Source organism: Carcharhinus amblyrhynchos, chromosome 18 (assembly GCF_965287045.1).
Source record: "Carcharhinus amblyrhynchos chromosome 18, sCarAmb.v2.hapA, whole genome shotgun sequence".
Taxonomy (NCBI): domain Eukaryota; kingdom Metazoa; phylum Chordata; class Chondrichthyes; order Carcharhiniformes; family Carcharhinidae; genus Carcharhinus; species Carcharhinus amblyrhynchos.
This window is the reverse complement of record NC_137341.1, coordinates 32777368-32792731: the sequence shown is the minus strand read 5'-3', so window position 1 is coordinate 32792731 and position 15364 is coordinate 32777368. Positions and strand designations below refer to the sequence as shown.

Below are 15364 nucleotides of genomic sequence, written 5' to 3'. Positions count from 1 at the left end.
TTAAATGGAGAACAAAAGCAGAATGTCAAGGTGCAGAAGGAGTTATCAGTTCTCATGTACGAGTCACAAAGTTAGTATGTAGGTGCAGCATGTAACAAAGAAGACTAATGGAATGCTATCCTTTATTAAGAGAGGAATTGAATATTAAAGGTAAGGATGTTATGCTTCAGTTATACAGGACGTTGGTAAGACTTTATTTCGAATACTGTGAGCAGGCAATCTTATCACAAAATGGCAGCATGTTGATTCTGGGGAGAAAAGCGGCGTGGTTGTCTTCAGAGAAGCAAGTTGCTTTTCTTTCCAGATTTTATGACACACTGCCAAACAAAATTCAAGACGTATGTTTCATGCCGTCATGCGAGGGGGGTCTCAACATGCTGATTGATAATGCCTGACTATTGAGATTAGGGCACCACCTCTAAAGGACGCCCCAATTAGAACAGCAATGCACCTCTCCACCAGACCACAACTAGGTCTCAGCCCTGCCCATCCCCCCACCACACACATAGACACACACAGTCAGAGCCCACACTCTCCTCCATCCCACTCCCAAATGCTGATCACCAGCATCCACACTCCCTTGTCCACTCCAGCCTACCACCACATGCAATGAATACCACCCCTCCCCAACCTGCATGAGGCTTGCACTGCCCCCATGCCACAGGTTATCACTAACAGTGTGGCATGGATATGGTGCCAATTTGACTGTGCCAAGAGGCAGTGCCAGGCCACTGCCTGGCCTTGTCCCTCTCCGCTATGGGCTATACTCACCTTTGGGCTCTAAGGGGACCTCCAACAGGTTCACGTCTGGGTGGACCTATATACGAAAATACGTTGGGGAGGAGGGGACGTGCTCATAATATGGGAATGCATTTAAATTACTGTAAGTCAGGTTCTCATCCCTAAAGGGCATGAACTTGATGACATCACTGGCAAGCAGTAGGGAAGATCTGAAATTATGATCTCACTGGCAAGATCTGCAACTTTGGGATCTTGAGCTCTAACCAAAATTCACACGGATGGCAGGAGTGGGCTCAAGATCACTCCCCCTTATTTAAGAAAGGATGTAAATGCATTGGAGGCAGTTCAGTTTTAAATGAACGAGTTGTTTTCTGAGGAGAGGTTGGAAAGGCTGATCTCGTTTCCACCACAGTTTAGACAAGTGAAGAACGACTTGATAAAAATATGTAAGATCCTGAATGGTATTGACAAGTGAACATTGAAAGGGCATTTTGTCTTGTGACTGAGAACTAGGATTACTGATTTAAAATTAGGCATTGCTCTTGTAGGACAGCGATAAGGATATTTTTCCTTAAAATGTGTAACTTTGGAAACAGGGTCACTGATGTTTTAAAGGCAGAAGTAGATAGATTATTGTTAGGCAATGGAGTCATAGATTATCAGGAGTAGATGAGGAATGTGGAACTCAACATAAACAGATAAGCCATGATTTTATTGAATGTGGATTAGCTTTGATGAGCGAATGGCAGATTTCTGCTCCTATTTCATATGTTTATATTTGTATATTTTGTTCATGGTGTCAGTCCAAAATGTAGAAGGGAAAATATTGTCACACACTAACCTAGATTGATGGATGTACATTTGACAACCCATTGAAATACTAACATCATCTCTTTTCTGTTGAATCCAGTTTCTCCAAGAATATTATACATTTAGGACTTTACTGTTTCATTATAGTCCTTTTAAGCAGTTTTAATTTAAGCACCTTCCAGTATGTATGGTCCACAAGTGATTATTCTAGTCTGAAACTGCTGAAGAAAAGGAACACCACTTATCAGACAGATCATAGAAGATTTACAACAGAGAAGGAGGCCATTTGACCCCTCCTATCCGTGCTGGTCAACAACCAGCTAAACTAAACCCACCTTCCTTTACTGTGTCTGAAGTCTGTGGTCACAGTTGTCTACTTAGACACCAAGAATTCGATCTTAGCAAAAAAAATTCTAAGTTCAGGACAGACGGGAGAATGGGAGCGTTTCAGATCCGTCTTTTTTGGGCGAGTTCAAAGCTGCTATCTTATGCACTCAGTGCATGAAAACCAACAAACATCAATCTAGGTTAGTGTGTGACAATATTTTCCCTTCTACATTTTGGACTGACACCATGGACAAAATATACAAATATGAACATATGAAATAGGAGCAGAAATCTGCCTACAGGAGGAGGGTGTGGGGCTTAAATTGTCTGAATGCTGACTGAACAGCAGAGGGTGTATTGTGCATTTGCACATCTCAAGCAGCAGAAACCTGCCAGCCTCTGCTGCTTTCAGCTTGCCTCACTGGCTTCCACAAAGCACCCAGTCTCTCAAATCTAGCCACTGCCTCCAGCTACCACAGAGGCCTGAAGCCTATCATGACCACTCATAGTGCAGAGTGTGTAGCGGGCACCTCAGGCCCTGCCCCTTGGCATTGCCAGGGTACCAGGCTGGCACTGCCCAAGGGGCACTCCCCTTGCTCCTGATTGCCCTGGGGGCTGATTAAATCTATGTAAAATACCTTTAAAATTATTTAAGTTATTTAACCTTGCCGGTTATCCCGTGCTGGTAAGATCACGAGAGACAAGAAATTGGGAGCAAACCTGATTTCTTGGTTCTGGCACAATTTTACTCTCTCATCCCTCCCATCTCAGCAGCAAGATCCCCAACCAACCCCAGTATGTTTTTAAAGTGGTGAGAATTTCTGCATCTATCACTTCTTAGGCAGTGAGTGACTGTTTCCTATCAACTGGGTGAAAAAAATCCCCATCTCCACTCTAATCCTTCTACAGACACTTTTTAAATCTATGCCCCTGATTTTTGATCCCTGTGCTAAGGTAAATAGGTCACCACTCTATCAGCTGTTCATGATTTTATACATCTCAATTATGTCACCCCTCTTCTGTGTCAAGGAAAACAGTAACCCTAGCCTACCCAATTTTTCCTTAGAGCTATAATTTTCCATGATGTGGAGGTGCCGACATTAGAATGAGGTGGGCACAGTAAGAACTCTCACAACACTAGGTTCAAGTCCAACAGGTTTATTTGGAATCACGAACTCTGAAAGCTCTTGATTCCAAATAAACCTGTTGGACTTTAACTTGATAGCGTGAGACTTCTTACTATAATTTCCCAGTAATGGCAACATCCTCTTAAACATCCTCTGCCTCTCCTTTATGATCACATCATTTCTACAATGTGACTAGAACTGCATGCAGCACTCCACCTGCGCAAGAAGTCTCACAACATCAGGTTAAAGTCCTACAGGTTTATTTGGTAGCACAAGCTTTCAGAGTCTCGCTCCTTTTTTCACCTGGTGTTGTGAGACTTCTTATTGTGCTTACCCCAGACCAACGCCGGCATCTCCACATCATGACTCTAGCTGTACCAGTTCTAGTATAGTCTCCCATGCTCTTATGCCTCATCTAATAAATATGCTGTACACCTTCAACCACCTTATCAACTTGTCCTGCTACCTTTAAGGATCCTGTGGCCATGCACTTTGTTACTCTGTTCCTTCACAATCCTCTCATTTAATGTGTATTCCCTTGCCCAATTGTTACACCTTCAAAATGCTTTAGAATCCTCTTCATTTCAAATGGTATGGTGGGGGGAATGGGAAGGTTCACTTTACAGAAGAATGAAAATCAAAAAGCTGTTTATAGGAAAGGTTTGGCTTTTTTAAAATCCTTTAGAAATATTACAAATAATACCTTAACAAATCTAATTCATTTTTGCTGTAGGCATGCATAGATACCGGAGAGAGAGACAGGACCTGTTCAGCATTGCAGTCAGACAGCAATCCCATCTATTTAAAGGATTCTGGTAAACAACCTACGGTTGGCCAGTTGGGCACAGCCCAGATCAAATTTCACTGCAGTGAACTGATGGATAATGAGTTGGAGTCTTGTACTGTAAAGGAATTTGAATCTACTTCATCCCAGCTAGTCAATGAATTATCAATGTCACTTCAGCCAACAAGTGGAGAAAATAGTAGTGAGACCGATCCAGAATTAAATTTAAGTTTATGCACAGATGGACAAAAGGGTCATGAAAGTGAAAACCTGCTTGGTTCTTGGAATAGCAGAGACGCAGATGGGGATGGAAGCTTGTGCTTTGAAGAATTTAGTTTGTTACATTCTAAGCTTCAGAACAGATGCAGAGGCAGTGACTCAGAAAATTCAAGCATGGATAGTTGTCTACCACCATCTCCAAGACTCAATAAATGGCCTTCAGTACCTTTGTGTCTCAGCCATTATATGGAAAGAGATGATAGTTCCAGTAGTGATATTAGTTCATCACCTGCAAATAGCAGAGAGAGCAGGTTTACATCATATGATGAAAGTTCAAGCAGTGATAGCAGTCTCCTTTCATTTTTGAATGACTCCAGCTTGAGTGAATCTAATGCTAAAAACGCAGATCATAGAAGTTCAGTTGCAAAAATCAGAACAGATTTGGCGAAAAATGTTCCAGAAACTGAGAAAGCATTGTGGGCTCTTCCAGCCAGTGAGCCCACAGCAGTGAAGCTAAATACCAACAGTGAAATACTTGTAGCAGATGATCTCCCAAACAAACTTGCTGAGACTGTTAGAAATAATCATGTTCAGAGTGACAGGAAGTCTGAAATTTGTTGCTGTGCAAGTAGCTCAGAGAAACAGTCACCAATTAGTTTGTACACTCTGCAGTCAACAGCTTTTTACACCACAGAGCCTAACTCTGCAGAAGAGTTACTTAATGCAGAAAATGCTGACTATCCGATAAATATGGAGAACAGTGGAGAGCCTGTAAAATGGAGATTGGAGAAGCAATATGGAATGAAACAAGTGAATGATGGTGTTTCTGTTATCCATTACTTCTCACATTGTGAGGATCCTCACAAACGACAGGATAGTGCTTTGTGGGAAACAAAATCATCTCAACAGCTTTGGCCAGAATTTGAGCAGGTAAATCTTACCACAGAAATTTAATTTATATTAAAAAAATGTCAAACCTTGATTAGGTTGAGAGGGATGAGATTGAGTGGAAGTTTCTCCATGCAAGCTTCTAAAACATTTGATATTTCAAAAACAATGCATGTGTGTAAGTTGCTTATAACAGAGCAAACAAACTCTCTGAATGTAGAGTTTTTTAATCAATGCCATTACTGAACTCAGACTCTTGACACACTTGGAAGAAATATTGCAAGGTAGATTTGCATGAAAACCTTTTGGACCCTTCAATCTCACCCCTCCAGAATACTGTTTTCTATGACTGCATCTGACTCTTTATAGGTGAAGTCCAGTGTCCTTACCTTAACGTCCCTCTCTAGTAACCTGTTCCATCTATTGATTAGAACATGTATGTATCAGAGATGAAATGGGTTAGAGCAATTACCCATGAAATTAAAAGGTTAATTTTAGGACTTTGCACTCCTAATAGGAGTTCTTGCTTCTGAGAAAGTTCACAGCTTTTTCTAATTATTTAAAACGATGGGCCATATATATTGGAACTCCAGTCCTCAGTAGGTGATACTTTCTGCTAGCAATCAAAATTTTAGTCAGTATTTGTAGCATTAGATTTCAATCACCTTTGCAAAATGATAACCACAAGTGACAATATGAAACTGCTTCGTGAATTTGCAAAATTTAATTGTTAATGGAATGTAAGTGTCACTGGTAAGGCCAGCATTTGTTGCCCTACCCAAATTACCCTTGAAGATGTTATGAACTGCCACCTTGAACCACTGACGTCCATCTGGCGTAGGTACATCCAGCGTACTGATAGGAAGAGTTTCACACTTCTGACCTAGCAGTAATGAAGAATAGGCAATATAGTCTGAATTCAAGATGGTGTATGACTTGGGGAAGTTGCAGATTTGGAAGATGCTGTCGAAGGAAATTTGAGTTCCTGCAGTACATCTTGTAGATGGTACATACGAGGACACCCCTCAAATATTCTATCAGTAATGAAAGATTGAGGAGAAAAATACAAAATATTGAAATGTCACCTGTGTGTATTTTGATCACAGGAGTGGCAAGTGAGAGATAAATGAGTGAAGCGCTCCTCCTGCAGTCACCAATTCTGTCTGTCCTGTGATTGCTTCTCGATTCCTCCAATCCTAGGTTCCTTCCCACCCACTCTTGTTGCTCCTCCAGAGACACAATGTATGATTAGAGGAGCAACAAGAGTATGAGGGAGTGAAGCTGTGATTGGAGATTGAGGCACAATTATCCTGGCCTCTGCTGCTGCTGTTGTCATGCAGGGTATTTTTGGCTACGCCATCAATGGCTTCAACCAGACCACGTCCTCAAGACCTGAAAGATCAAGGAGATGAACTAAAGAGAAGAGAACACAATCAGTATTTCACCGAAGCCAAATCAGAACTGAAGGTTGTATTCAGAGATCCAGAGATGTGATTTACTGCTTTTGAATGAGGAGAAAAGAGAGAGGGAGGCAGAGAGCAAAGTGTGATATAGGAAAGCAATTCCAGGAAAGCCAAGCTTAAAGACTGATCACAGCTTTAAAAAATGTTGGCACAGGCAACAAGTCACTGACGACTCAAGAATGTTCATATTTATAAGCTTGACATGTGAATATGAGAAGTTCCGTGGGCTTGCACTTTACAATATACTTGGCTTTTATTCAGGAAAAGGAAATAAAAAGTACTAGAAATCTTGAAGGCAAGTTTGGTGGGCAGTTTGAGATTTTTTACATTCTTTCATGGGATTTGGGTATCACTGACGAGGCCAGAGTTTATTGCTCATCTCCAATTGCCCTTGAACTGAGTGACCTGCTAGACTGTTTTAAAGTTCAGTTAAGAGTCAACCATATTGCTGTGGTTTTGGAGTCACACATAGGACAGACTGAATAAGGATGGCAGACTTCCTTCCCAAAGGGCATTGATGAATTGGGTTTATAGAACAATCAGTAGTTTCACAGTCACCACTACTGATGTCATGTTTACTGAGTTGATTTTGCCACCCAGAATAGGATCTTTGATGTGCTTCTGAATATCCAATTGCATAAATGAAAAACTCATGACACTTCACCTGCAACTCAGCTGTACCCAATGTGCCGCCATCATCAGTGACTTCGTGCTCAGTTTGTCTTGTTTTGCACGCTACATGCATTCAAGTGCAGAGCTTTTAGTTTTATCCTTTTTATTATTTTTAATAACCTCCCATCTCATTTGTTAATTTATTGTCAGATTTGTACACTCTATCCCTTCTTGTCATGGTCTGTTTTTCATTTTCTGTACAATTTTCTCTTTTACCTTGACTTTCCTTTTTATCACAGCATCCCAAATTTCGCCCTTTGTTGCCCACTATTTAGTTTAAAATCCTTTCCAGTTCCCTTGCAGTGGAGTTTGGAAGAACACCAGTCTCACAGTTTGGATGTACACTGTCCCAATGCTACTGATCTTATTTTCCCCAGTAGTGGTGCCAGTGACCCATAAACTGAAACCCATTTCTCCCAATCCAGTCTTTGAGCCATGCATTCACCCCTGTATTTTAATTTGTCCTTTGCCAATTTGCATGTGCTCAGAGATTGACATTTGAAATTCTGCTTAACTTGGTACCTACATTCTCATACTGTCTATGCAAAATCTACTTCCTTGTTCTGCCTGTGTCATTGATCCTACACGGATCTTCCCTCTCCCACTATATTTTCCTCCCCAGCCCTGAGCAGATGTCTGGAATCTGAGCACCAAGCAGGCAACGCAGCCATCTGGATTCACACAATTTCCTGTTGAGAATGGTGTCAATTCCTCTGATTATTCAATCTCCTTATACCACTACATCCCTTTTTACACTCTCTACTTGAATGGCTTCCTATACTGTGGTGCCGTGATCAGTTAGCTCATTCACTCTGCCGCCCCCATTCTCATCCAAACGTGCTGAAAAATCCTCAAACCTGTTGGACAGTTATAAAGTCAGAGGCTTCTGTGTTTTGCCCTGAGTCCCCTTACTTAATTCAATTGCAGTCACATTCTTCTATCCCTGACAACTGACCAAATCAGAAAATTCTGTCCTGAGAGGTGTGACTGCCTCCTGGTACAAAGAATCCAGGTAACTTTCCCCCTCCCTGATGCATTAGTATCAACCGCTAGCTCACTAACTGGGCCTAAGTTGCTCAAACCTCAAGCACTTACCACAGACGTGTTTGCCCTGGATCAAACTGATACCCAAGAGCTCCCACATGCTGCTCATGTGACCCTTCACCCAACTTGCCATCCTTAATGGTTCTAATTAAATTTTTAATTATTTCATTAAATTATCTATTTTACTTTTGCTTTTGTATATTTTACTAACCTTACCATAGTTGTTAGACCATTTTGAACCTTAGGAATAAAATAAACCTGTATCACTCATCAAATAATAGCTTCTTCTCCTCTAGCAAAGTAAAAATATTTGCTAAAGGCTGAACAGGGTAGAAAGCAAAAGAGTGCCTCTTTCCTTTCCTAACTCCTTTAATTGCCCAATTCACAGCACTCTATTCTCATTCGTACTTCTTGTAGTAAACCTTGCCTCTTTCCTCCTTTTTGCTCCTTGAACTAAATTCCCTATTGTGATCAATCTCTGTCTCACTCAGGCCGAAGTTTCCCCTTACTGACCCTCTTACTGAGCATTGGCATCTCCTGGATTATGTCTCTGATCAGGTCAAAAACCTAAGTGACGTCTGTATTACTCAATTTATGCAGGACTAATGCTTGCTGGACAGATCATAGGCTTGTTTGATCAATGATGAACATTCACCTCAACAAGACGTTGCAAAGCTCAAGCTTTCAAGAGGCAGAAGATCAATATCTCATATATCTAACTGAAGAGGGGAATTGCCTGTGTAGTTAATGAGCAATCTGAGAAATCTTCACATAAAAGTCAGTCCAAGACCATTGAGTTTGAGCATTGTTGTCCCTCAGACTGATGCAATGAGGACAGTTCTTAAATATGGGACCTCCAAGAACAAATGCAAGCAGCCTTCATTGCCAGACAGAAGAAGCTAAGGTTGCAAGTCACAATTCTTATTTGTCATCACGCACCCACTCTCGTATCCTTCACAGTTTCATTGGGAGCTCACCTCCCTCGCTATCCACCCTGTAGCCCTTCTCTTCATCACATCCTAGCTCCCCCTCACCAACTACACATGCTAGGCATCTTACCATCTAATCCAGCATGCACCTGCCTACACTTTTCCCATCTGTCTCATTGAATTCACAATTGACAAGGAGTGGACATAGCCAGCCAGAGTGATGCCCAAGTTGAAAGTCCTCATGCTCTTCAAAGAGAGGCATAAAGCTGGCTGGAGAAGAGCAGGACCATATCTGTGCTGAGGGTGTGTTGGGAGTAAAAGACAAAAATAAGAACCCTCCACAAAGCCAGTCTCTTGTGAGTTTTGTCTCTGCTATCCTTATGCCCCTGCCATGCATTAATACCATCTCACTTCTCTTGCAGGTCAATCAGTCGACCAGTCTAACCTCTTAGCCCCTGGAAACAAGAGACCGAAGTATCTCTGAGGGAGAGATATCAGAGCTCGGCATGGAAGAGGCATCACAGCTGCTACCTATGCCCTTCACCAGTGCAGATACTCATGCGGTGTGCTATATTAGTGTGCAGACTTCTGGATCACTCACTGGTGGGCACCTTACTGATAATCCACAGCAGGCAGACACAGGGACAGCACTCCAAGGAATGCTGAAGGCCAGGACTTTGCTGAGCCCAAGTCAGACGACGAGTCCCAGAGCTTGGTCTTCGCTCAGCTGATGGAGCTACAATGGCAGAGCTGTGGATATCAGGAAAGGATATCAGCATCCCTTCTCAGACTGCAAGGCTGACTGGAGAAGTCCCATTGCATTCTGTCCAAAGAGATGGTGCAAACACTCCAAAGCAGCCAGGCCAATGTTGCAAGGGCAGTGGTCACCGTGGAGACTTTGGTTCATGATGTGCGCTCCATGATGGGGATTATGCACCATGGTTGAGGGCATGAACTGTATGGTGTAAGCACTTGTGGGCATCCACAGGCATCAGTGCCTGGATCTCACTCCAGCTGCCCCTCTATCCCATGGAGGACCTGGAGCATCTCTGGGCATCAATGGGGAGGAAAATCATCTGGTGCACAGCTCAGAGCCTTCCACTGAGGAAACCTTCAGTCTGCCTGGGCTTCTGACTTGTCCCCTTCCTGTGATCAACACATATATCCAGCTTGCACACACAGAGTGGCACTACGGCACCTGTACTGCCCCAAAGTAGGCCAGGGTGCACCAGAGAGCACCGACTAAGGTCATCTCAGGCAACAGGGTGTAGCAGACTGCCTCCACCTTAGCTGTGGATCCTGAGAAAACACCAGATATAATGGTAGAGTTAGGCAGATTAAGAAATTATTGTCACAGCATGGACTCATGTAATATTAGGCATGGTAAGATAGTTAGCACTGATGTAATCAGCTTATAGCGTATTTATCATTTTGTGCATCCTCATAGTGACTTCCACTCTCATTTCATTGCTGCATGCAGTGCCATTCTCCACGTTGAGGCTGGATGCCCACCGACGGTGCCTCCTCCATCTCCTGAGGGTAGCCCTTGTCCCAAAAGAGCCAATCCTGTAGCTACTGCTGGTCCTCCAAAGACCAGTGGGAGCTGAGAGTAGCCAAAGATGTAGCTGTTGTGGACGTTCCTCAGGAATTAGGATGCACTCAACGTTGTCATAGATGACGTGGGCATTAAAGTAGTGGAATACCTTGTGGTTCATGAATGGAGCAGCAACCAAGCCCCACCCACCCCGGAACCACAGTTGAAACCGGTACCACCTCAGGGGAGTTTATTATCAACATGTCTGACCACACCCTTCAACCGGACAATTGAGTTCACTACCAAGGGCACAACTTCTGCCACACCACCAAAATGGACCCCATCGGTCTCGCGGCAGACACAAGAATTCATCAGGCAAATGAGGCTCTGGCAATTCTTTCACAAACCCCGAGATGGCAGCAATGAACCCAACGAAACAACCAATGAACTGGAACAGCTAAAAGAGGGACCCATGGTGCAGCAAAAGAAAGAGTTGAACTGGACCCCTCTGAGAGGCCGCTGCCTTAGGCCCATCAGGAGATATGTCAATGCCAGATTCATCAGCTGTACTCACAAGATGGCCCAGAATATCACCAGAGCACAACACAACGCATCCACACTCTTAAGCAGCATAGTGGTTTGACTCCTGGCTTGGGTTACTGGCTGTGTGGAGTCTGCACATTCTCCCTGTGTCTGTGTGATTTTCCTCTGGATAATACGGTTTTCTACCACAGTCTGAAAGGTGAGCTGGTTAGGTGCATTGGCCATACTAAATTCTCCCTCAGTAGACACAAACAGATGCCGGAATGTAGCGACCTAGGGGATTTTCACAGTAACTTCTTGTAGTGTTAATGTAAGCCTATTTGTGACAAATAAATACATTTAACTTAAAAAAGACAACCACAAGATCATCATGAAACCAACTGACAAAGGAGACCATTGTCATACAGCACCGAACTGACTATTGCGAAGAAGTGTACTGGCAACTGAACAACTAAGAGTGCTGTAGGCAGTTACCCACTGATCTAACCAGAGAACACACCTGCCAACTCAACACACTGATCAAGACCCTCAATCCAGACTTTCAGAACATCCTACATGCTCTCATCCCACATACTCCCTGTGTTGGAGACTTCTACTGCCTCCTGAAGATACACAAACTCAACACACCCAGACATCCCATTGTATCGGGCACCGAGACCCGGTATGAGAATCTCTCGGGTTACATCAAGGGCATCCTGAAACCCATTGTGCAAGGAACCCTCAGCTCCTGTTGCAAAACTATGGATCTCTTTCAGAAACCTTTTTTACCAGTCAAACCAGGGTCACCCCTTGTCATGACTCTACACCAGCATCCTCCACAATGACAGCATCGCTGCAGTAGCCTCAGTACTCAACACCAACAACAGTCTATTTCCAGATGCCACCCCACAACTCATCTGCTTCATCCATGACCACAGCGTCTTCACCTTTGACAGTTCGACAACGAGTTTTTTCATCCAGACACACAGAACAGCCGTGGGGACCAGATTCGCACCTCAAAATGATAACATCTTCATGCGCATGTTCAAGGGAACCTTCTTCCCCACTTGGGACCTCCAACTAACGTGATACACCAGATATATCAATGACATTCTTTTCCTTTTGGATTCAAGGCAAGGAATCACTGAAATGTCTACACAATGACATCAACAAATTCCACCTCGCCATCAGATTCACAGTGCACTACTCTTCAGAATTGGCCCTGTTTTTTTCATCAAGGATGGACACCTCAGCGCTTCACTCTCCCATAAGCCCACAGATAACCTCACGATGCTCCACTTCTCCAGTTTTCACCCCAAGCACATTAAAGAAGCCATCCCCTATGGACAAGCCCTGCATATACACAGGATCTGCTCAACCGAGGAGGAACGTAACGGACACCTATGCCACCGAAAGACTTCCTCGTAAAAGCAGAATGCAATATACAACTCATTGATCAACAGTTCCAAAGTGGCACAGTGAAAGAACACAATGCCCTCCTTGGGAGACAAACACAGGGCACGACTGACAAAGCACCCTTCATTGTCCATTACTTCCCCAGAGTGGAGAAACTACGTTGGGTTCTTCACAGTCTTTAGCATGTCATCTATGCCAGCGAACATCTTGCCAGGAGTATCCCACTACTCGTATTCAAACAGTCACCTAACCTTAAACAGACCATCACTCACAGCAGGCTACCCAGCTGTCAGGGGAACAGTGACCATGACACCACACAACACTGCCAGCCTCTAGTTGTCCTCACTGTACCCAGTTGTAAAGATGTTCTGGAAGCTAACCCTAGTCTGAGGCCAACAGTCAGTTTTCATTCCCTTGACATTGATTGAAGAGTAGCATGCTTCACTTTTGAATCTGAAGGTTATGAGTTGAAGCACTAACCCAGGCTGACATGTCAATGTCTCACTTAAAGGAGTATCCTGCATTATTGAATTTATAATCTTCCAGATGATTTATTAAATTGAGGTACCATCTGCTGTCTTGTGAATGTGAAAAATCTCAAAGTACAGATTGAAGGGCAGGGAAGATCTCGTTGTCCTCTCCAATTATTTAGCTTCCAGAACATATTTACCGAACTCCTGACCTTTACGCTGTTTCACTGTTTTTCCCAATATTCCAACAAGCCCTCTTCAAGCATGATACTGTGGGATTGCAAAATTGGTTGTCTGCAGACGATTAGTTTTAATTTAGTAAAATAAAAGATTTTTGGTTTTCTCAACTAATAAGGCAAAATTAGAAGATTTTTCTAACAGTCATTTAAGCTCAATTTTTGTTGATTGACCAGGTCAAGATCGAATCTTCAGAGCAGGTAGACCTACGGAGACATGGTGGAGGAGAAGTAAGAATTTTTTTCGTATTATCTGAAGACCTTTTCAATCTCGGTTTGTCCTTTTTAAGACTCTTACCTCAGGAGTTGGGGGTCTCTTTACAGGAGGTATAAGATGTTAGTAACATAGACTTTTGATAGGATTCTTCACCATGATGTGCCCCTCACCCTCCCCCATGACCACCACCACCATTTGTCCACAAATACTCCTTTCAGGTTAAGCAGAGTTTCACTTGCACTTCCTTCAATTTATTGAATTTGTCATTCCCAATGCGGTCTGCTTTCCATTAGGGAGACTAAAGATGTTGCATTTTGCCGAACATCTTCGCTCAGTTTGTAAGCATGACCCCAATCTTCCTGTTGCATGCCCATTTTAACTTTGCTCTTATGCATCCTTGGTCTGCTGTAATTCTCCACTGAGGCCCGGTGCAACCTGGAGGATCAATATCTCATCTTCTGGTTGGCCATGTAGCAGCCCTTGTGGCTCAATGTTGAGTTCAACAACTTTAGGTTCTGACCTTTCTCCTCCATCTTAAAACCTTTTTTTAAAAATAATCATCCATACATGTATTGTCTCAGTGCAAAACACCTTAAAGTTGCAGTTTCTACATTTTCCCTCCTTTCAATTCTGACAGTGTGTATCGGCTCAAAACATGAACTCCATTTCTCTCCTGATAGATGTCTGCGGACCTGCTGAGTTTTTCCAGCTACTTCTGTTCTTGCTTGGATTAGTGACAGCTAATACCCATTCATTTTTCTATTGCTGACTCAGTAAAATGTCAGTTTAAATTTAGCATGTTGATATGCTTTAGAATACTTTGCTTGTAATGCATTAGGAGCAAACTCAACAGCAATCTTATAAAAGGAAATTGGATATATTTTTAAGGGTGAGAATTTTCCAGGGCTATGGGATAATGTGCCTGGAAAAAGGCCCAAAGTGGCAGGACTTTCAGTTCTGTTGACAGAAGTGTTTGCGTTTATTTGACAAGATTTTTTGCATCTTCAGGAATTGATCATGTCATTAGTGAGGGCACCTCAAGTCCCTGTCAAATAACCCCATCTCCTTTTGATGCAAGACTTTCCTGGACTGTTTCATGTTAAATGTCAAATTAATAAAACTACTAGCATATGGAATTAAAATAAAGCAGGCAAAGGGACTTTAAGACCAGTGTCAGCTTCGTAACACAGTAGAGAGAACCAAGCAGAGTACAAAAAGTACAGAGGCAAAGTGAAAATTACTTAAAAGGGGCAGAGTATGAGAATAGGTTAATGAGTAATATAAAAGGAAACAGGAGTCATTGTAACCATATAAAGATAAAATGATGAGACTAATTATGGACTGAAAAGAAAATCTATCCCCATAATCCCACGTATTTACCCTGCTTATCCCTTTAACCTATGCACATCAGGATACTAAAGGGCAATTTAGCATGACCAATGCACCTAATCCGCACATCTTTGGATGATCTTAAACACCTTTATCAAACCTCTTCTTAATCTTCTTTGCTCTAAGGAGAACAACCGTAGCTTTGCCAGTACCTCCATACAAGTACCTCAACTGTGGTACCATTCTAATAAATCCTCTGCATCTTCTCCGAAGGTCTTGACATCCTTCCTAAAGTTTAGTATCCAAAATGGGGCTGTGACCAAGGGCAAAGCAGTGTTGAAGTGGAAATTTTCCTGATTCTTGACTGTGGTAGAAAGTCTCAACAAAGTTCATTCCAACAAAACAACTTGTCTTTTTTTCTGAAAGACTGCATACAGTATTGGCAAAAACTTGAGTTCAGAGAGCCGTCGTTACGACTTGCTAATTCTTCCTCAAGTCCGCCTTTACATAAAGAATCAATTCAGTATTTATACATAATCATTATCAGTTTGCATGACCTGAGCTTATTCAGGAAGTTGATCAAATAGTGGCATCATAATTAATGTCTTAAATCATGGTACAACCTGCTGACCTCCT

The 15364-nt window shown here is 42.7% G+C and overlaps 1 protein-coding gene across 2 annotated transcripts in view; it reads left to right on the top strand.

The window, feature by feature from the left end:
• The window catches only part of LOC145354982 (uncharacterized), a 46145-nt gene that overhangs the window by 16819 nt on the left and 13962 nt on the right, over window positions 1–15364 (top strand). The window contains exon 2 of one of the 2 annotated variants that reach the window (XM_080206707.1): window positions 13360–13413. The exons of the other annotated variant lie outside the window; for it this stretch is intronic. Within the exon in view, the coding sequence (XP_080062833.1) occupies window positions 13360–13413 (54 nt within the window). The remainder of the gene's footprint in view (window positions 1–13359; window positions 13414–15364) is intronic. 2 annotated transcript variants of the gene reach the window in all.